This window comes from Tauraco erythrolophus, chromosome 14, assembly GCF_009769465.1.
Source record: "Tauraco erythrolophus isolate bTauEry1 chromosome 14, bTauEry1.pri, whole genome shotgun sequence".
Taxonomy (NCBI): Eukaryota; Metazoa; Chordata; class Aves; order Musophagiformes; family Musophagidae; genus Tauraco; species Tauraco erythrolophus.
Window position 1 is genome coordinate 14,968,836 of NC_141478.1, and position 24,003 is coordinate 14,992,838.

Sequence of the window (24,003 nt, forward strand, 5' to 3'; positions counted from 1 at the left end):
TTCTAAGAAATAACTTAGCATGCGCAAGAATTTCAAACAGGCAGCTTCTCAATGGGCAAACACTAGTCAGACAGGCGCTGTCACTATGGGAAGTCTACATGAACTTTCCAGGCCTCAACATATGCAATCACCTTAGCAGTGGAAAATCATGACCTAATCACATTTCCTGTGCCAGGTGAGTCTTTTGTAGCTGTAGCAATGAGTGCCTTTTTCTGCAGATGCTACAAAGCAAATGAAAATAAGAAACCAGCAAAGAAACTTACACAGGAAAACTTCCCATATTTGACATATACTTCAAATAAGATAAAAAGATGACTTCTACTGAAGTTATTTGAAAAAAATACTCTTCAGTGGAGGGAACCTATGGCAGCATAAATAAAATGTAGACGATGGCAATCACATTATATGGAATGTATCATGTTTTTGTCACCATACTTGGATACTCATAATTATGATAAGAAATAAACACTCAACACATCATGTGCACCATGACCAAATGGTTAAGTCAAGCACGTGAATTGCTCCATGCCCACACTTCTTGTAATTCAGTTAACATTGTGACCATGTGAAAGGTGCAATTTCCCAAACTCATTTTGCTTTTGTTTTCTTCTGTCTACATTCTTACTGGAAAGAAAAATCGATTAAAACCACACAGGTAATATACATTCTAACATAATTCTGTAAAATATTATTTTAATCTGAGGAGGATTAGTATACTGAGAAAATCCATATGATGTGGATCACACACTAATAAGTTTGCATGTGTCTGAAATTACTGCTTTGTAACTGCCTAATGAGGAGACAAAAAAAATGCATTTATGTCCTAGGACACACAGACACCACATCCTTTCAAACCCACTGCTCTTTTGTCTCAGCTCTGTTAAACAGTCAGCTGCAGCCAGATGCTCTGGCTAGAAACAGTCACAGATGGTCAGTTGTCCAGTTAACAGACCAGAATGCTCTCCTCAAACGTCCCCTAAAACATCTGCATGCAGCAGATGAGAATATCTGAGCATGGTCAAGAGGCTATTTGACCTAGTTAAGACTGCGGGTCAATTTTGATAATTTAGTCAAGACTTTTCTCCACACTACCCTTAAGTAATCTATCTCAACACACTTCAGACACTAAGTGTCAAGTCTTATATTACTTTTGCTGATTACATTTTAGACCACATCTTTTTATGAAAGAAATTCTTGGTTATATATGTAAACAGAAGCACCTTCTACCTAGGGATAAGATCCAACACATCTGTACTAATATACATCGCAAGAGCTACAGGAGAAAACAGAGTCAGGTGATTAATGGAAAGACTCCAGTGGGACTCAGCAAGCTCTGTGCCCTAATCCTTGTGTTCAGTCCTGCAAATATTTACCAGTACTCCTTAAAAATATTAACAGTATAACAACATGCACAAGGGCCAGGTGCTACTACAGAGAGCAAGCAGTGCTTGTTGTGCAGTATAGCTGTGACAAAGGCTACAATAACAGAGAAACAGGGTAGAAATACCAGAGAAAAATCTTTTGTATTTTGTATTAATCCTCCACTGTTACTTGAACAGGTGTAAATACACAAAAGCTGAAAAACCTGAGTATTAAACTGAATACTAAAAGGCATGTCATTTACTAGCAGTATTTACTAACTATACGTTCTGTATCTTGTGATAAGTAGTTGGGTGTCCTTCTTCCAACTTACACAAGATTTACAAGATCTGGTTGTCTAAGTGTTGCACAATACATATTTTAGGAGAGGATTATTCCATCAGCAGCATAACTCCAGCTTGCAAAGCTTATTGCTGGGAAAACAGATGGCCAAACCTAATGCTGCTGCCTTACAGGTCTAATGATTGAAGCTCTCTAAGATGTCCTTTGACTTCTGTCTTCCAGAACAGGTAAGAAATATTTTAAATACTCACCTAAACCACTGACAGTATACTCCAGATCCCTGGCATCCAAGAGAATCGGTCCATTCTCCTGTTGGCCTTCTTCCTTGTAATACAGCTTGTACCCTTGAATAGTCGCAGTGTCCTCAGAGTCCTGCTGCCACTGTACTGTAATGGTTGTGCAGTTCATCGGCTCCAAATGCAGCTCAGGAGACTTTGGTGCTGGTTTTAGAGAAATATATATATAATATTCTTATAGTCTAGAAACAACACAAAAATCTGGATGCTCCTCAGTCCAAAGTTCACTCAAGACAGATTTTTAGCTCATCTGTATACTCACATAATTATTTCTTTATTATGATGTCTGACTCCCTATAAGATAATCTAACAATTTAATTTAGGATAAACCAGAACAGAAACACTTTTTAATTCTGCATCTTAATAAATAAATAAACTAAATTTATAAGGTAGTTATTTTCAAAGAAAAACAAAAACACTCCAAAGATAGTTAAAAAACTACGTCCTGTTTTAAAGTGAGCCAAAGCAAATGTGATTAACAATAACATCACAGTTCATCAAGTGCTATAATTTACTATAGTAGTCGAAACTCAATGAAATCCAAAGTGGATGGATGCGGAATACAGCTAAGAAATACCGTTACAAATTCAAATCTATGTCTTTTTCAAGCCATTCATGCAAAGTTGAATGCTCTTCTGCATGACATTACTAAATAATAGTGTAATCCAAAGCTCAATTACAGCAACTTAGACTTCAAATATCAAATCAATTTGCATATTCAAAACGTGCATTTTGTTTGCAATGCAGACATACATGCATCAACTCAGATCTCTTAAGTACCTGTACACATTGCGAACGTGTCATGTCCCAATTTGCAGAAAGGTATTTTACACTGAACAACAATGGGGTGGTTGGATTTTTTTAGGCAAATTACAGAGAACAGAAGAAAAATGTGTTATCACCGGAAACAAGTTTATAAGCTGAAATATTTGAGCAGCTCACAAACATGAATTAAAGTTTCCTGCCACCATATCAAATACATGAACATCAACGTACGAAAACAATCAAAGATTGGCACAAAAACAATATATCAGCTTTTCTTTCTCCTGTCATATTTAAGGCCCTTCATAAGATAGATTAGTTCCTCTTCAACTTTTGATCCTGAAACTATGCATTAACTGCATTTAATTTATTAAAGGAATCAGAAGCTTTTGCAGATTATGCACAGAATCACAGTTAGAAGACTATTTTCTAGATCTCCAGAACAAGAACATGTAGTGGGAAAACCTATTTCACATCCTTGCACTACCTGTGAGAAAAATTTGTAGCTTTCAGATGAAGCCTGCGATTGACCCGATCTCTAAGCTGCTGGTAAGGTTAAGAATTACCTTTCACACTTGTAGCTTTGGGAGTCCGGTGGGATGTCCACAAAGATGCTTCTCCCCAGCCAATCCTTGTTGCAGCAGTGATACGAACCAAGTAGACACTGTCAGGTCTCAGGCCTTCGAGGAGATACTCATCTGAAGTCCCTGGCAGCTCCAATACTTGGATTTTGGTCTCTGTGCTGAGGCGGAAAGACAGACGGTACAGGACCACCTGACCTCTCCTGTATTTTGCAGGAATTGGCAGCCAAGAGATGAGAATATCAGTAGGACTCCTGCTTGTCAAACTAATTTCAGGAGCTCTCAAGGGAACTAAAAAGGAAAAGACAAAGCTTTTGAGTTCAGGAAAAACAGAAATGGAAAATTGTCGTCTGAAACCTTAGCCTATGATGAGATGCCACTAACATAAGAGTAAATAATTCAGTAAGTTTCGTAGATTCTTGTTTATTTTAAGAATAACTTGGCACTGCACATCCTTCTTACTTTCTGCATGCATAGCCTTAGTAAGCTCCTTTGTGTATGGCCCTCAATGTTTTCTTCGGGGCTGGAGCACCTCTCCAATGAAGACAGACTGAGAGAGTTGGGGTTGTTCAGCCTGAAGAAGAGCAGGCTCCAGGGAGATGATCTAGCAGCCTCCCAGTACCTAAAGAGGGCCTACAAGAAAGCTGGAGAGGAACTTTTTACAAAGGCGTGTAGTGACAGGACAAGGGGCACTGGATTTAAACCGAAAGAGGGGAGATTTACATTAAATAGAAGGAAGAAATTCTTCACTATGAGGGTGGTGAGGCACTCAAGAAATTGTGGATACCCCATCCCTGGAGGTGCTCAAGGCCAGGTTGGATGGGACTTTGCGCAACCTGATCTAGGGGAAGGTGTCCCTGCCCATGGCAGATCTTTGAGGTCTCTTCCAACCCAAAACATTCTATGATTCTGTGATTCTCTTATTGATGCCAGCAGTAATCAAAGGCAATCAACACCTTACTGTTCTGACAAACCGACTGTCAAGGTCAGATCTGAGAGTCTAGACAACAACCTGTGCTCTTGAAGACTCACTGTAATGAGGGCAGTAGCTCCTGGCAGAGACAGGCAGACAACTGGAACTGGCAGTGTTCCATGCTGCCAAAGCTTAACCCTGTCAGAATTTATTAATCAGTTCTAATGAGCTATACTAAACAGTTTGTTGTTGCCATGATGTTCAGATTAGTTAAATCACTGCACGGAATATATCAGTAGGGTATTTTATGAAATTCTGATTCTACTAACAAGCACAAAGACAAAACAAAATATTTTTTTGGTATAGCAAATTTTTATTCCAAATTTTCCTTTGAAATTTGCAAAAGATGCAATGAGTGTGCAGTTTGATTCACATTTCAGATGCCTAAGAAAGAGTCATAGAGACTAAATCCTAGGCTATCATCAAATTCTCAGCGATGAGGGAATTCTTAAAGATCAAGAATACTTATTTACATGACTTAATGAAATGCCTTTCAACATAGAAAAAGACACCATGTAATATACAATGTTGCCCTGTGAGAATGTTATTTTATTCTCATTCCTTTCATTAGCTGGCTCAGTCTTACATTGCATGTATCCAGAAGTCTCACTGACATCAGTGGAAATTTGGGATCCTCAAGAGCTGTTAGCACTGGATTGCACATGGCTATTCAGTGCAAATGAAAACGTTCCCCTAAATCAGTGTTTTTTGTCTTACCATCTTCAAGGGTGTGCTGAGTCACATGATCTGACATCTGACTGGCTCCCAGAGGCATATAAGCTACAATATAGAAGGTGTAGTTGCTGGCTGGTTCCAAGTCATCAATAATGTAATGGGTTGTATCATTTCCAATGACCACTTGGTACTCTTCATTATTTAAACCTGGCATAAAATAAGGGTTAGACAAACAAAAATTCCTGACAATCCCTAAACATCACAGTACCTTGCCTTTAAGATCTTATAAAGTTATTTCATGTTCTTCCCCAGCCTACCTCTGTTTTTTGAACCTGACTAAGTAAAAGCTCTTTTATGCACAGGAGTAACTGTATCTTGCTGTGGTGTAGATTATGGCATTTCAGGATTTTCCTGAATAAGGGATGCTGAATGCCATGCTAAACCCTATTTAGAATTAGTCACAACAAACTGCGCCCAATGTACAGTAACACAACAGACAAGCTCTAATAGCCTTATCATTCATACCAAGCTTCTACATCTATTTGTTTAGAGTCAGGGAGGTTTTTTTCAAAACCTATTTACAGAGCCTTTCTACAGCAGACTGTGAGGAATGCGAGAGCTCCACTCCATCAAAAACAAAACAAACACCCCCCCAAAAGAAACAAACAGAAAGAATTTATTCAGCAAAAGGATCTCATTTTAGCCCTGTGAATTCTATTACATTTGATTGACACGGTTTTTTCTTTAATTTGGAGAAAGGCCAATCAGAACAGACCAGAACACGATTCAAAAATGTTTGGCTCCTTAGTGAGTTGTTAAAAAAAAAAAAAAAGAAAAGGAAAAAAATTCTCAGCAATTCACATTACAATATGCATAGCAATGCATGCAGCAGTCCTTGCCTTTGTTGGGCTTTATTCCTATAGAGGAAGGCTATAAAGTGGAATAAGTGTGGTGAAAGCTGCTGTGTTAAAGAACAATTCACACCAAGTGCACGTCAACTTAATCAAAACTCTGTAAGAGCCAGCTCCTTCTCTTCACAAATGAAGTTATAAACAAAACGAAAGGCAAATTCCACCATTAAGTTTTCCCACATTTATGAATTAACTTGATAGCATTTTAATTAGACAAGATTACGAGCATCTCACAACAGACTAGTTAATGGCTTGTTAATTAGGAATTGCAAGGCACGATTTCTGACCTGCTAAACAAGATCCTTGAGCTCAAATTAAAAGGACTTGTTCTCTCATTGAATGGATTTCTAGGCCTCATGCAGAGCCCCTAATGAAACTGCCATAATAGAGAACAAGGCTTGCCTTCCACCACAATCAGTGTTCCCTTTGTGCCTTTTCTAAATCACTAACAAGGAATTAACACACTCCAACATGCACACTCATCAGACCCTTATTCTTCTTGCTACTATGACCCCGATTTGAATGTAAAATATTCTGCTTAAAGAAACAAAAAACAAAAACACAAAAAAACACCTGTTAGTTTCTTCAACTAACTTGATTAAAACACTAACTCTTTTTTTTAATTTTAAATAGGGAAGAGGACCTGAACCTGTTTAACAGTGAAACATCAGAATACTTGAGTTGTGAAATTAAACAATGAGTGATGGTATCTTTTGTATTCAAAGCACCTACCACATTGTGAAGGCTACAGAAAAAACTCCACAGAACTGCATGTGATTAGTGTATTATGCAGTTTTCTCTTCTGTTTAAAGTTTATGGAATCATAAGCATCAGTACACCTTAAGAGACTTGGCAAGCACTGTTTTTCTTTTGCAATAAAATGTTCTTTACTTACACTGGCAAACGTGGTTCCTAACTAAAACAAGAGAGCAATATATGAACATAAACATATAAAGTAAAAAGTTACATGTAAGAAGCTTTAAAGTAAGATATGCTCTAGTTAAGTCAGAAACATCTGAGATCATTTTTAATCTTCATCAGGGCCTTAAACGAGGCGTGAGGGTGGACTGGGCTGAAAGGAATAATGAAAGTGATACACTCATACAAACGATTTACATTAATACATGATTATCCAGAATTCTTACAGAGTAAATAGATATTGACAATGTTAACACCCCTGTGCCATGGTATAGTGTGAATGTCACAAAAAGATTTTCCTTAATATTTAATTTGCATTTCTTTAAATATAGTTGCTTCTAATTTACATCATAGACATGGCTGATTCAATACTTTCTTACAAAGGCATTTTCTAGGTTTTTAGTAATGCCTCTGCTAAGTGTGCCACATCCTCAGAAAAGTTTGCAGACTATCACTTAGAAAGCAATCATTTTTACGGAAGTGCAGTCCGTTAGCCTTTGAAGCTCAATTTTTTTTTCTACAAAACAAGACAAAAGTGGTTTTATATCCTGGTGAAGATCTTCTGGTACTACTCAAATCATGTTACAAAAGAAAAAACGCAAGCAGATCACCTACATTTTGATTCCCACCTCTGTAATTACTCCTCTTAACACAGCCCTCCCCACTCTCCCTGTGTGGATTTCCTTACTAATGTGAAAGGATGCACAACAGCATTACATTAAATAAAGTAAATATCATAAGACATAGACTGGAAATATGAAAAAATGGGTATTTGAGAAAGCAAGTTCAAATAAACCAGATTTTTTTTCTTTGGAGTTTGTTTTGTTTTTTAAACCAAGACAAGTTACAGTCTCATTTCAAAAGTTACAACTTGTGGAAAAGAAGCAAACAACGCAGGGATTGCAACATGATTTTGCAGAAAACACTTTTCAGAAGATATCTCCTTTCACTACTGTGCAAGAGTATTTCCTGCACAAATACACACTTCCCTAAGGACAGTTTTCCAGCTTTCTTTGAAGTTACTCGGTCTCTGCTCTCTACACTGGCACAGGACATACAATTACCCAGATAAAGCTAATATGAATAAAGTCACACTAGATAAGTTAAGAGGGGGTTGTGAGCACAATACCTCAGTGATTGAAAGTGTAGGGGGTAATTTCCCGCACCTCTTGTCCTCATTATCTTTCAAAACTCTTTCCTTCCTTCCTTCAGACAAAATTCTCTTGTGTCCTGAAATCTCTCACTTGCAAAAGCAAAGGCAGCTATTCCTGCATCAGTATTAGAGTAATTAAGCTGTCCTTCCTGTCCTCTGCTTAGCAGATGGCAGACTGGTATTCCACATAGAGCTGAGCATCTGCAGTCCTGTCCTTGAATAAACCACTTACTGAATAGAAACAGAAAAAGAAATCGCTCCTAGAAAACAGAGCGGCATTGCTGCTTAGTTTAAGCCTAACATGAAAAGTCATTTGGCAATCACTTCTCTTGCTTATGAAAAATGCCTCTTTTCTATCACCTTAAAGATTATCTTAACTTAAAGCAAATACATAATACTAAGGGCTTTTAAAACATCTAATTACTCACTTTTACTCTAACTATCTGTTCTCTGTTACATAGGAATTTATATATCATTTCAGAGACTAGGATAAATCATTCATAGCTATTTCAGCATATTTTAGGAGTTTGAGTATTCTTTTCTCATTATAGGAGACCAAGAGGTGAAAGGAGAGCAGATTTTACCATTCAGTTAATATTCGTTCTAGGAGAAGACAGTTAAGCCAATGAAGTATTAATTATTCTACTCCAAAATATATGAAAGTCAGTAACATCACTAGAATTTGGGGATCTAGACAACAGAACTGTCTCTGGTGAAACGTTCCTCTGTAAGCCTCCACGATTCTGTTGTATGCTCTGTCCTTCCCTGCCAAGCACACAGATGGAAAGGAGTAGGCAGAAGCTTCTGCTGAGGACAGAGGAAAACCCAGATAGTAGTTCGGAGGTCCCAGCTTTTAAAGCCCATTCCTAACTCCAAAATCTGCTCACTGAAGCGATCAGACAACGGCGAGTTGGAAGAACTCTCAGTCCCACAAGTGAGATGATGTGGCAAAAGCATTTTTCCCTAAGCATGCCTGTTGATTACCATATGCATTTATATGCTGGTATGCTCTGATGCAGCTCTGGTTATGAACCATTCAAATTGGACAGTCTTTGCAAGGACATTCAAGTTCTTACCATGTACAAGTAGTTAATCAGTATTTAAATCGAACTGCTTACCTTCTGCTTTCATGTAATGCACAGAGTATGCAATCACTTTGTCTGAATTATACAGTGGCCTCTCCCATGCTAGCAGGATCGCTGAGCTTGACATCGTTTCAGCATGGACATTGTAAGGTGCACTGGGCCTGTCTTCTGACATAACTACCGTAAGCCTGGCCCTGGAGAGAATAGATCCCTGGCTATTCTCAGCCATGCACTGATAAATGGCATCATCTTCAGGAATGATCTGGTTAATCACCAATTTACTGAATACAAAAGGAAGAAAAAGGGGGAAGAAAAGCTCACATCTTGGATAAACTTAGCTCTATGTAATGCAACAACAGTTATGTTTGCCTCTGCTTCATGAGTATAATTGACTTACGCGCTGTGAACTCTTATATTGAAAATGGATGTGCAGCTGTGAAATTTAGCAACTTGAAGTGTTCCTCAAAACTTGCCATGTTTATGTTTATGCCTGCAAAGCCAGGCATAGTGAAAAAAAACCTGTAAATCTATTCGCCTCCTGCAAAAGCACAAGCTTAAGGCTGTCATTTCATAGAATCATAGAATGGTTTGAGTTGGAAGGGACCTTCAAGATCATCTAGTTCCAACCCCCCTGCCATGGGCAGGGACACCTTCCACTAGATCAGGTTGCTCAAAGCCTCCTCCAACTTGGCCTTGAGCACTTCCAGGGATGGGGCATCCACAACTTCTCTGGGCAACTTGTTCCAGTGCCTCACCACCCTCAGAGTGAAGAATTTCTTCCTAATATCTAATCTAAATATACCCTCTTTCCATTTCTACCCTCTTTAAATTCTTAACCAACTCCTTAATATGAGCTGCTCACTATACAGAAATAGTGAAACAGAGCCTCAAACAACTAGCGAGATTCTGGTCTCTGCTACGCTGCTGTAAATCTAGAGCAACTCTGTGGTGAAATCACTTGAGGTTTCCCTCCCAGGTAAGGCAGCAATCACAAAAGCTTTGCTGCAGAATTTAGGTATTGACTAATCTGCCTTCCATCTGCCAAGGAAATGTCCGTAACTACATTTAATGTCCAATTTCATGTTTCCTTGAGTTGTATGTATCTTGGCTATATTTAGTTACTGGAATTTTATCCTTTGGTAGCACATCACTAGCGCAGCTCTCATACAGCAATTGTAATCTTACCTGTTGTACATTTTTATTCTACCATTGGAGTGTATTCTTCTTCCATTTTTTAACCATGAAATTTTGGGGGCAGGATTTCCTTCTGCCTGACAAGCAAAACGAGCAGTACCAGCTCTAGGCCTTGTTAAACTTTCTGGCCATTCCACAAATGAAGGTGGAGCTACAGATAAAAGGGAGAAAAAAATAAAATAAAATAATTAAGCCTCCACAAATGCAAGGTCAGAATAATAATGAATTTTCCACACATTTTCCTCTGTCCTCTGGCCACTCAGATACATATACCCATGCAGAAAGCATGTTCCGTGTAAACAAACCACATTTGTTTAGAGATACACACTATCTGCACAGATAGCAACATTTCTACACATTTTTGTTGATGCATTTATGAATATAAACAAATCAAACTCCAGCCTATGACATACTGCTCATGAAGCATACATATATATTCTATTTCTACTTTGTTACAGATTCTTTTCTGTGATAAAAGCCTGTCTTCCCAGAGCAAACATTGCACCTGGGTATCTCCAAGTGCAAATGAACTGCCAGTTTATAACTCAGACGTTGAGTATCTGACGCTTCTCATCTAAGTCAACAGACAGAAGAAGGCAGCCACAGTTCTGTGATCTGTTTCACCTCTGCAGTCTCCCTACAGCCCTTGGTGTGCTATGTTTGAGATGAAAATTCAGCCCAGGACATAGCATAGCTCAAGACAGACGCAAGTTGTTAAAACATACTGTGGAAGTCAAAGCACACTCACCCAGCACAGTGAGAGTTGCCATTGCTACCGTGAAGTTTCGTGTGCCCGGAATAGTGGCTCGACAGACATACACGCCTGAATGCTGCACCTTTACGTCAGAGATCATGAGGTTCCCATTTCCAAGGACACGGGTATTGAAGACATCGATGGACTTATGGTCTATTTGAGAGATTGAGAGAAGCGTGGTTACAAGGCTGTTCAATGTATCTAACTAACTTATCTAAACAGGGTTGCCTAGGCAGTAATGGCATATATTAGAGTCTAACAGATGAGCTTTCAGAGGTTTCCATTTTGCATTTGCTGTGTTCTTCACTCTAGTAGCTGACCATTCAGTTGGTTGAGTCTCACCGCATGGTAAGTGGTTTATATACAAAATTCACTTTCATAGCTAAAACACTAATGCTCTTTTCCCCATTAGCCTCCCCAGTTGCCTTGCACTATGATTCGGTTCATCACTACCAACATCCACATCATCTTTACAAACTGGGATCACTACCTCCTCCTGAATTATGCTGAGGACAAAATGAGTATATTTGATTACCATACATTTTCTTCTATTTTCACAGCAAATGCTCTATGACTGGTAAGTAATTTTTTTCTTGTTTTCTCTAAGAGCCACTGAATTGACTGGGAAACATGTTTATTTCATCTACTTTTAGAAATAAAAATGTAGGAAAACTTGTCATGCTTCTACAGGTACAGTCCTGACTTTCACACTTAGGTACATGTCAGAATAAAACCAGAGGTAGTTTTCATGGAAAAACGTGATGTGCTGATGAATGTTATTATTCTTATTGCATTCCCTCTCTTCTCCCTTTCTAGGCAGACTACTCGGGGTTCGACTATAGTCCAAATGGCTCGTCAACATGAGGCCCAAGTCACATTCACATACTGCTTCTAAGAAGAAGAGAGGGAGAAATATTTACAGGATTGTTTCATAGGATGCAAGCACTCCAACCTGCCTTAACTCACCACTGATTCTACTCCGAGTCACAGATCCCTGGAGGTCACAGCCCTACCCAGCGCTTTGCCCACACTGCGCTGGGGGCAGTGCGAGACTGACAGCAGAAGTGGGGAGTCCAAAGCCTCAGAAAACCTCAGGGCTTCTTAACAGCAGCATGGAAATACACACCAAAAGTATTTCACTTATCCTACCCTAACCTACTAATCATTACCTACTATGTGAAACCTCAGAACAGTAACCTAATTGCTGAAATCCTTTCTTTCCAGTTTCACTTCCTCTCCACAGGCTGAAGGTCGTATGCTGTAATTTTAAGACCTACCTAACCGGCTCCATGAGATGATTGGCTTTGGATTCCCTGTGGCTACACACTCCAGTATGACAGTTTGATGAAGAGATGCCGTAATGTTCTGAGGACCAGCTATTATAGACGGCTTGTGAAAAGGCTTCAAGTCTGAGGCTTTGGAGGGAAAAAAAAATAAAATAAAATAAAATAAAAGTCAAAGACTGTGAGGACAGTTAAACAAAAACTCAATTAAATATGAAATAAAACATGACTTTTTTTTTTAAGGATGTTCAAAATTAAATTTACACCAAAGCCTTATTTCAGTAATTGTGGAAACTTACACTGAACAATATTTTAGCTGCAAGACATAAGCAAGCAAAACTATTATTTGGGCAAGTGGTTCAGAGGACAGCTACAGCTCTTCAACGCATTTTTGCTATAACATAAAGAAAGAATATAATGCCATTGAAAAAGATCTCACGTGGAGAGTACCTGGAATAACACTCAGCATTGCCTCAGTACTTTTACGTCTATTGGCTATGGTTGTGGCAACGCATCGATAATTCCCAGCATCCTTCTGTTCAACACCATAGATTTGAAGAACTCCTGTAGGTAGAGCAGTTATCCTGTCACAGAAACAAAAAAAGAAATGTAGATAAGCGTTCAGTCAGTGAACATCATCATGGAATTAAGTACTTGATTTACAAACAGTCATTGCTACACTGACCTGGGAACAGCAGGCTGGAAACTCAAAAACATTCTCTATATGTGACTCACTTCCCCACATTTCTGAACTACAGGCAAGATTCCCCCCAGCACCATGATGAGAGTAGAGGAATTTACTTTCAACAAGCAGATCTTTCTCACCCTCAGAAGCAACTATCCCAACCTTCTTTAGCCAGCTACTACATTCATACTATTCAGGTTGGCTGATTTTTTGGCAGCAATTTCTGATATACTGGCATAACCGGTATATGGTTCCCAGAAACCCACCTACACTTTCAATTTTTATGTTTCTCTTTTTACCTTCCTTTGCATGCTAGGTATCTTAGACATGTTCAACAAAAGTTACATGTCAAGAAGGATGGGAATAGGTTCAACAAATATAATCTGGATAGGGAAAGAATCTAGCAGGGAGCAGGCTGTGTGCTTCCAGTTAATCAACTCAAGAGAAGTCCCCCTGCACACAATTTCCCTAGGATGAAGTGTTTTAACTCAATTTTCTATACATATAATTCTTTATTGGCCCTCTAAAGAAAAACAGGTTCAGCATCAATTCTCCTGTGAAAGCAATCCCACTAGTTCAAACCCCTCCCACAGCCAAAGCCCATCTATTCTGTATCTTGCAGACCTCTCCAATGACAATTCACAGGTCAATGATTACTGTGTAGACAATAGCAGGTGACGCTAGTCTGCACTCACACCTATTTAAAATTCATTAACAATATAACTATTACTAGCTATTTTAATAGTTGACATACTATACACATGGAACCTTTTTTATTTAATGGCATTGCAAGTATTCAGATTTTCTTCTTGTATCAGGCTCAAAATTATCACAGAAAATAAATGACATTCTACAATGTGTAACTTTACATACCTGTCCATCACTAAAGGTAAAGTTGTTCGATTCACTTCCCATGTCACAGTGGCAGGAGGGTTTGCTGTTATTTTACAGGCAAATCGAGCTACTCCACCCTCTTGGACCTCAGTTGAAAGTGGCTGGACTTCAAATGCAGAAATGGCTAAAAATAAGAGAACATTGAAAAGGACTGAAGTGAGGAAAAATTCCTGGCTAAACCAAACTCCAGATCATAGATTAACTTGCAAAGATACCCAGAAATACTTCAAATAGTCCTCTTTTCTACGTGCAAAGAAAGATACGTCTAATTATCTTGTCAACTTTGGTCAATAAGATGGTTTAATTGGTTGAAGGTTTACTTAAAATAACTTTGCTTTAACCTAATTTGGCAAAAAAAAGGTTTCAATTGAAATTACATTCTCAAATAGAATTAAGCATACAAATTGACTAGCATGTAGCTGGAAAGCATATCAGTTATTAAACTGCTGAAGTTCATGTCAATTCAAAGAGTTTGGGACTGACCCCACCGTAATTAAAAAAAAAAAAATTGACTGCAATAGAAAGTTTCCAAAACCACATTTGGTTCCTGACAGCCATATTTTAGTCTTTTAATAATACTCACTTTATTAAAGTAGTAATTTTAGTAAATTTTTACTAAAATTTACTTTTAGTAAAAGCATTTGGAGAGTTGCACAAGTTCATGTTTGATAAAGAAAAAAAGAAATTAAAACCAGAAAAGATTTCAAAATAAGTTTATTCGTGTAAGAACACTTTCATCCCAACAGTCCGAGCAGTCACTGAGCAGATGTCTGATGCACAGAGCATCAATATAATTTCAAGCATTTACAACTTAAAGAGTTCACGAAATCAAGCTAATTGAAGCAGAAGATCAATAAATATCTTTCGTCTAATAGACAGACATCTAAGAAATGGATTCATAGCTGGATTTCTTTGCTCAGAAAAAAAAAAAAAACAAAGGGAAAGGAATAAAAAACCCACTAATTAATTGCTCTATTTACTGCTACTTAAATATAATTAACAGAAAAAACAACTCTTCAGAGGCAACTCCTTTTGGATAACTCGAATCACAAAATTCCACATGTTCCCACCCCATGTAACTGCACAGGGAACAATATCTGCATAAACTCAATGATACTGATTTAAAAAAAAAAATAAAAATCAGATTTCAAATAAATTTCTACTCTTGTATAAAGTACACAGAAACACGAATTCAATAGATAAACCAATATTATTAAATTACCCATCTCTTAACCTTAAAGTCTTGTGTAGAAAGAATTCCTCTATTTTACTTGTTTATTAATTGAAATAGTTTTTCACCCTATTTACTGTAACATGTTCTCAATGATACCCTTCTGCGTAGAGGACACAGAGGACTGACGCACACCAAGCATCCTAACAAATGTTCCCCACCTCCTGCCATTTTAATACTAGTGCATATATCAATGGATGGATATCAGAGTGTGAAGGAAACGTGACATGACGTGGTTGCTTTCCTCTCCATGCAGAACTTAACTCCTAACATGGGCCTAACTACATAACTTAAAGATTCCTGTTACTAGCATACCTATTTCACTTCCTAGGTCAGGATAAATCCTTTTTTGCTCTGCATTTCTGCAGCTGCATCAGCACTGCAGGAATGAGCGCTCCTAACCACATCAGCAGAGTTAGTGTTGCAGCTTTGTGAACAGACTTCCCAAAGACTGTGATTAACAAGACAATCGAACCACCTTCTACAGCAAAATCACCTGAAAGCAGTGACCACATGATGCAAACATCGGGGCAGCTGAAAACTAGGCCTGGCACCTCAAATGTGATTCAGACTCCTCGGGCACAAGCAGAGATGCTCTTGGTATCCGTTTTTACGACCAGTCCCTTACTTTTAGCAGCAGGTCCCCACAGCCCCAGCACACTCTGCAGTCTGTTCCCTACTCATCTTCATGGCAGACAAAACTAGCCTCTCCCACCACCAGAATTTAACCCAGTTCCTTATGTTCCACTTTTTGTTCTTCCACTTTTGAGCAGTACCAGGCCCAAGAGGAAACACACACAAAACCCCATGTTTCCATAAAGATGTTACAACAGAAGTCTTACACGTAAAGCGTGTAGGGGGGAAGACACAAAAACAGTTCTCTCCTTTAACAGATTTTCTTTTGATTGCTAAGGAATCATCAGAAGAAAAAAAAAAGACTTAATAGTTCTTGGCCTACCTACAGAAACTCAGCTTCACAGAAAGACTCAGTGCAAGTCAAATAACCTGCACATACATCAGGTTGTTACCATAACTCTAAACTTTCTGGATGTGCTTTCTGCTGAATCTGATGCAGCCCGACCCTCCAGTAGTTATCCACCACAGAAAGGGTGTGGGGGGAAGAAGAAAGGGGAAAAAAAACAAACCAAAACAAAAAAAAAAACCACACGAAAATGCATCTAGGCTTGTCTTACTTCTTCCCTTCCCTCCTTCTCCTTTCTAATTCTCCCTACACAGAAAATGTGTTCACCTGGAGTCAGAATAATATTTCCCTAATGCTGTTCCTAACAGATTTTCTAACAGAAAATACATTGCATTTTTAATTTCTTTACTGAAAGTATGATGCAGCGAACTAGGCAAATCTGCTTCGCTTTCAAAATAAAATCTCTAGGAATGTAATAAAGACATAGATAATAAGAACAGAAGTCAATGCAACACAAGTTCCAGGGCCATCATGTAGCACAGCTGCACCACACAGCCAGTGGCATAAGAAAGGACCACTTTAACAATGCAGAAGGGTAATATACACTGTCACTGAATCAAAGCTCTTACACACCTTTAAAAGTTTTGTCTCCATAGGAACTATAAAATCACATGCAGAATTTTCTTCTATTGCTATGATTACTTAAAGGGACAGAGTGAGACAACAGAAATACAATATTTGGGTTTTGTTTATGTATATAAAAGGAATGATTTATTTCCATACATCCGGCACAGTAAAGCTAAAGATTAAAGACAGAAGAGAGACTCTCAAGAACTACACAAGAAACTGAGGAAAATTAGTATTTCACACAACACAAAACGTCATCATGATAGCAAGCAAGAACACATTCAGCTATACTATTTAGAAAATTCAATGCAAGTTGTTAATTGAAGCTCATATTTAAAGAACACTTTTCCACCTGAGCAGGAACAACGCATTTCCTCTGAAAATTAATCTTTAAAGACAGCAAAAGTCAGAACTACAGAGAACCACACAAAATCTTCAGAAAAACTCATTAATGACACTAAACGTGGTTTTAGAAACCAAAAATCCCCATTTATCTGTCATCTAAATTTATACATTGTTGATCACTTTAGCTCAATACTTGCTCCTTCTGTATCTTGTTTCTTTAGGCAAATCTCTGGTTTCTTCTTAATTCTGACTTTATTTGTTCCAGTAAAATCTGTTTTTACAAGTCTATTGCTGTCTTGTGAAACCTGACCTCTTTGTAACAGGCTTGTTTTCATGGCAAGCGCTGATACCAACTCAGAACCCCAAGAAAAAGTCATTAAAGCAGTGCTGTTAAGAGGCCAGAGCTCTATAAAATGGATAAGAAACAAAGTCTCAAGAGACATACGTTGTTCCCGAAAACAACCCTGCACAACGCAATAAATGTAAGTGCCTTTTTATTTGAGTTTTCCCCCTCTACTCCGATCTATTCAATCATTTTGTTCCCAGATTTATAGCCAAAAGAAAACAATTAATGTAACTCTGAGAACCTGATGCTCCCATCCTTTTTAACTTGCAAGATATCAAACACTGCTTACAGAAGAAGAAAAAAACAGCTAGAAACTATATTTACTTTTATAAATTCCTGGTGTTTGTTTAGTTACTTTTGAGCATGAATATCTTTGATGGCATAAAACAGTTCTGTCTGATAAAGTTATCTATGCAGAGAGAAATCAGAGTTCAGTTCTGGTACGAGTTCCCTCATTTACCATTAAGGCAAATATCCACAGGCCCAAACCCCAAATTATTACTTGCTATCACGCACTGATCAAATATTAGAGAAATACTGCTGCTGTCTCTGCACCATGCATGGATTGAATACTATCCTGCATGCATGCAAAAACAATTTTGTGTACCTAAACAGGTTTACACAGATTTAACTGTTAAGGTAGGAAAAAGTAAAACTTAAGCAGCTTATGACTCATATCCTTTTTGTTTGTTTGTTTAAATATAGCAGCAGTCCTTCACTTTTTTTTGGTTTTGCTTTGTTTTTTTTTTTAAAGAGAGCAAAACAAACAAACAAAAAAGAAACACAACACACTCATACTTCATTTACTCCTGAAACTCATTCAAACACAAGTCCAGGTGACTTGTTCCCGTACATGCTGCACTTTCCACTCACACACTCTGTGTCATTAAGTGATTTTCTGAATGAGCTTTCTTAAGGGGTAAAAGAAATTCCAACAACCTACATGTTTATTATTGTTAAAGCTTGCTGGTTTCATCGCAGCTGACACTCCCCCAAGACTGAACTGCAACTGTATAATAAAGAAACAAAGAACGAAAGATAAAACCTCTGAACTGAAATTACTCCCTGAACTGAAACAGTAGCACAGAATTGGGTTTCATGTAACCAGAATGGTGCAAGTATTGAGAAACTCTCCAGCACAGACACCAACCACTTGAGTGTTTCTCAAGAGATAATGGCCACTCAGATGCACGAACTGCTCAGGTGGAAAGAACAAAAGTGCACAATGCCATTTGTAGAACTTACACGCTAATGCTATTAAGAATTACACAATAGCTCTAACCCTTAAATGAAACCAATAATCTTTTGCCTTTTTTTTTTTTTTTTAATTCTTAGGTGAAGAGGTTTCACTTGAGAAAAATAAACTTGTATGTTAAAGGAAAGCCATGGCTTCTTCCAAAGAAACCGTTTTCAGAACAGCACATAATAAATTTCACATCAAATTTTCTTTTTGATCTAGTTTTCACGATCCTCTCTCTGAAACAGTGTTTAAAAATGCAACAAATATGCATGTGTATTAGATTCTAGTACTGAAGACAATTTGCACATATTTTCCTTGAGTTTAGTGCAATTCCCAGTTCTTGCAGGAGTGAGGCTTAAAACAGATTACGAAAGGAGTTCTGCCATGCCTTCTGGTATATGGACATGTATTTCTAATGGTTTGCTACTCAAATGGCACACTCTGATCTGGATCTGGATTGGAAATAAACTTTACGTGAGTACTGGCAGATCGGACATGTGGCAAGACTACAGTCACTCAGCTGTTGTTCTCCCCATTTCTGGTGAAGCAGTTGGAGTACACAGAGCTGGAGCTGTCCTCAAGTGATCTAATAGGTGGATCTTTGCGGAGTTTACCGGGAGATGCCAGTAAAAATTAAACAAAGTATTTGGGAGTTCAAGTGCTGCATACGGTTCAGTGGTGAATGTCACACAAATGGAGCAATATGGGTAAAGTTTTTCATAACTAAGTAAAAAAAAGGGAGTACTGTGAAAAGGCATTCTGTATGTGCTTCCACAAGCACAGTGATTTCTTACATTCACCCTTCAAATTTTAATCATGTCGTTTGACCTACAATTATAATTTTTAAAATGTGAGACATAAAAATGAAAGATTTCAGGAGAACACAGAACCTGACCTGTAATGAAAGATTAAAAGAGCTGGGATCTGATTAGCCCTGGGAAAGGAAGTTGAAGAGAGAAGTGACAGTCTTACAAATATACAAAGGAGATATTAGAGAGGACAGGGAGCAATGACTCTCATTAATCAGTAAGAACAGAAAAAGCAGGAATAGGCTTTAGCTCTAGCAGGGGAAGAAGCTCAGGTGAGGCTGCCGAAGGGCAATGTTATTAGCAAGGAGCAGGCAAGTAAAGGGTGGTGATACAACTGCTAGCAAAAGGGGTACCTATGCTGTTACCTACGTGCCCTAGGGCAGGGACACTGCTCCTGGCACTTTCCTCATACCAAATGCTACAGTAAAGATCCTTTCACAAAGAAAATAATTTTGTCCTTCAGAAACATCCAGAATCTATCGGTGTTTTGGGTTTCTTTCCCTGGGCAAAAAGATAACTCAGAGTAGATTTGTATGAAAAGGTTTTTCCATTTTCCAGCCCTCCCACTCCCCTGCCTTCTCTTTCATCCTTCTTTGCTCTTCAGAGCTTTATCAGTGTAGCACATTTTACATTGATAGGCCCTAAAATCTGTGGAGATAAGATAATGAAGCTAGTACATAAACAAAAGAATGTCTAAGAAGGAGTCAGGGACAGAAGCAGCCCTCACTAGAACACGAGTGTCAGTCAGCAAACGATCCCCTAAGGCATAATAGACGGCTGAGTTGTGCAGCCCTCAGCCTCACCTGGAACCACTACTGCTGGACAACGGTTTGTACACTGGCCATTCAACAGCTGATGCACCTGAATAGCTTTATCGATATCCTTAAGCATTCCCGTTCTTTTCAAGCCAAGCAAGTCAATACACTTATTTCAGAGAAAAAAGTGACAAGATAATCAAGAGGTACCAGAGGTAGCCTCTGATGCCTCAATAGCTGTTCACTTACTTTGGGAAGAGGAGGATAGCCATACTGATTTTTAAAAACAAAACATCAACCTACTTATTGAAAATGATACATTCAGGATTTGAAAACAAGTTGAAACGGAACCAAGTTTTACAGCAACACAGACCTAAACTGTTCAGTAAAAAAAAAAAAATCTGACTATCTTTAATCAGCATAGGCTGCAGTCTACAAATGTGTGCTGCTTTTTTAGAAAAAAAGAGTACAAACACAAAGTGGACAGGGAAATCAAAATCTTTCAAAGTAAAATATCATTGGCTTTTTTTTTTTTATTATGAAGCAGGTTATAATCTGTTATGTTTCAATTTAAAATCGATAGTTTTAATAAAAAAAATCCTAAAGCAGATTTTGGCGTACAACATACAATGATCATAGTTCCATACTAAAGTACGGAACCCTCAACATAGAAGGAAAATCTCTCTAGATAACTGTAAAATCTCATAAAATACCATTTCTAGGATGCAGGTAGATGACAGCTCTTGAGGCATTTAAAACGCCATGTTTTTAGTAAGCCACTAAAGAAACAGCTTATACATCAATTCATGCAGAAGCACATAGACTGTAAATGTCATCTAAGAGGATGTGTATTTTGCTCAAGGGGTTGCTCCTAGTTCACTAAAAAATACGGCTACAGGTCTGATTTAAATTATAATTTACATTCCAGATATGAGACAAACATCTCCTTTGCTTTATTATTTAATGGCAATATAATATCTTCCCAATGAAGGTGCCAAAGCACCAAGAATCTCCCAACTGATTCTTAACATCTTCAGTTACGATTATGAATATAAAATACTGGATAGGTTCATATAAAGTATGAACATCAGAGAACTCTAAATTCTAGCAGGGACTGCTTTAAGGTTCTTGATCTAACCTGTCCTTACAAGTCACTGTATCATGATGCACTCAGTAATTGTTAGGCTGCTAGACCAAGACCAAACACATGGATCAGTATAATTTCCGTGTAGTCTCCTGTCTGAATCTCTCTGTTGTCTCTTTCTTCCCACTTAAATTCTGTATTTCTTGGCACAGGGACTACACTTTTTTTCTGCATTTGCTCAAATTTTTTAATTTTTTATTTTTCAAAGTATCCACTTCAAATTTCTCTTCATCAATGCAGGTATTATTCAGCAAGACTACCATACTGAACATCAGTGTTACAGTTGATGAATGGGACTATAATGCTCAGCTTTTCCTTACAGATTCCTGTTGACTTGTTTTGATCCAAATTATATTTGCTCTCAGCAAAACATTATGGACAATTCAAGTAACTCCACATTACTGGCACTGTCTGCTCTGCAAAATCTCAGAACTTGCAGTGTTGTGGGTCAGTGGGAACATGAGTAGGACCAAGATTGTAAGAGAAAATTTGCAAAGAGTCCAATTGACTTCACCCAATGAATAAATTTCCTCTGTGTAAAGAAAATAAAATTTTAAAAAATATAAAAGGAGAATGAATTGAAAGTAGTATTATAGCTACGCTACGTTAACTGTAGTTAATTGGACCACTCACACAGAAAAAGTAGTTACTTTGCAAGTAAGTACAAGTAGATCTGAAATTGTAAGTCATTCTAGAAAGCAATCAGACAACAATCTACTGCTGTCACAGTGGAGGTATTGCTACAGCTGCAGTAGCAGGAGATGAGATCAAGATGAAATTGAATTTTACTGATATACTATGATCAGATGAAGACAGCAGCACCATACTGAAGAACACATCCTCATATAATTATGAGCTAAACATTTGAGGAACAAACCATCTGACATCCTCTTCATCAAGCTGGATAAAATCCAACACATTTGGAAGAAAATCAAAGATGAAGTATTTAAAAAAACACACACACAATGGAGGAGGAGATTATTTGTTGGATTTTGCTTCTTGCAAAGTATTCTCCTTTAATCGGTCCTTCTCTAACTCCAAGAATCAGATTTGATTTTATCTTATCTTGCTTTTCTTTGAAATGCAACAGTATACGTTAACTTGGGACCAAAACATTAGTTCTCCAGTCTTCCTGAGCACTCCAGGCATCATATAGATTTGCTGTTTAACTATGGGCCTCTGGTAGTCCAGCTTATAAAGGCAAACATCTGCAAAGACTTTCTCTTCCTTCAGTCTCACTCATTGTTGGCACAGATATTTTCCTCCTCTTAATGGCTATTATTTAAGGGAAACAACCGAGTCTGGGACCGAACTGAGTTCCGTCTGTAAGAGGAAGTGATATCATCCAGAACACATTCAGCCCTTTCAGGAACAAAAGAAAAGTGTCAGTTCATTCTGACCGTTATAAAAGAGTAAAGAGGAAAAGACTATAATTTGAACAACATACTGGTAACGGCATTCTTGTAAACTACCAGAGATTTAACTCTTGATAAATTGGAATTGTGGCTTTTTCCCTAAAGCCAGCTGTTTTTTTAATTTCTGCCAGAGTGGCTGGAAAAATAAGCTTAATTAAAACACACTTTTTCTATATCTTTGCATTTTAAAAAAATACTCAGAAATTGCATAGCTTTGTACTACTACTGCTTAAAACTTTAGTTTAATATACTTATTTTTAATTAATAACCAAATATGTATACAGTGACAAAAGCATAATACTTAAATTCAGTTCTAACAAAATGATTATTTTTTTTTTCAAAAAATCAGAAGCATCACAAAATAAATAAATAAAATAATCAAATAAATCATACAGGCTGCTGACATCGCTGCCAGTGCATTAAGAACTCACAATGAAAATTCTGGATAATGCTATATCAGGTGCTTAACTATTTACACTAGAATTTCAAAACTGTATTTTTTTCTCTGTATTAATCCCTGGCAGTAAATGCTATCACACACTGAAGTATTAATGAGCTGAGACAGCCTAACAAAAAGCAACTGATAGCAATAAAATAACCAACCAGTCGTCCTCTCCTTTTCCTTAAAGTCTAAAAACAGGGAGAGAACTGTAGTGTCCATAAGCTCATCCTATCCCTCTCCTCAAATTCATTAATTCATAAATTAGAGCTCTCAAGATGCTGGTTGTTCTCAGTCGCATGCTTAGGAACACCTGTAGTACGAAAGGGAGGAGAATAATGACCAATCTCGTTCCAACTACTCACACACACTGCACTTGCTGCATATCCCTGCATACTTGCAGGAGAGAAGAGCAGAATATTGCACGTTATTCTTATTTAATACACAAGGACCTCTAACACCAGTATTCACAGACTTTAATGTCCGTGAACTAACCTGAGCCCAATCACACCTCCAGTCTCAGAAAGGCAGTATGGATCTGTAACTCCAACTGCCTTTCTTAACATTTCAAACAAGCTTTTCCAGACAATTTAACCTCCAAAGACAACAGAGTATAAAGGATTATTGAACCAGTTCAACACAATTTTAAAATCTGTACAGATATATATATAAAAATATAGTATAACTAGGACAGTTAGAGAAACCACAGTCTTTAAGCAATCCCACTTTACCTCACTGATACCTTGGGAATAGCTTTGCTAGAATGGCATCTCATACCCTTTAATCTCAAATTAAACTAAATGCTTTTAATGTACAGCAAGGAGATTGCTGACAGTAATCCCTGGATTTTAATGAGGTACTAACACTGAACTGTGTGACATGATTTTAAAATCAGTATTTGCTT

At 37.8% G+C, this 24,003-nt stretch overlaps 1 protein-coding gene across 1 annotated transcript in view; it reads right to left on the minus strand.

Moving 5' to 3' along the window:
• The window catches only part of PRTG (protogenin), an 83,463-nt gene that overhangs the window by 35,089 nt on the left and 24,371 nt on the right, over positions 1-24,003 (minus strand). The window contains 9 exon segments of the mRNA XM_086620512.1: positions 1,914-2,102; positions 3,287-3,592; positions 4,992-5,156; positions 9,050-9,297; positions 10,202-10,361; positions 10,959-11,117; positions 12,242-12,379; positions 12,698-12,831; positions 13,806-13,950. Coding sequence (XP_086476638.1) covers positions 1,914-2,102; positions 3,287-3,592; positions 4,992-5,156; positions 9,050-9,297; positions 10,202-10,361; positions 10,959-11,117; positions 12,242-12,379; positions 12,698-12,831; positions 13,806-13,950 — 1,644 coding nt within the window.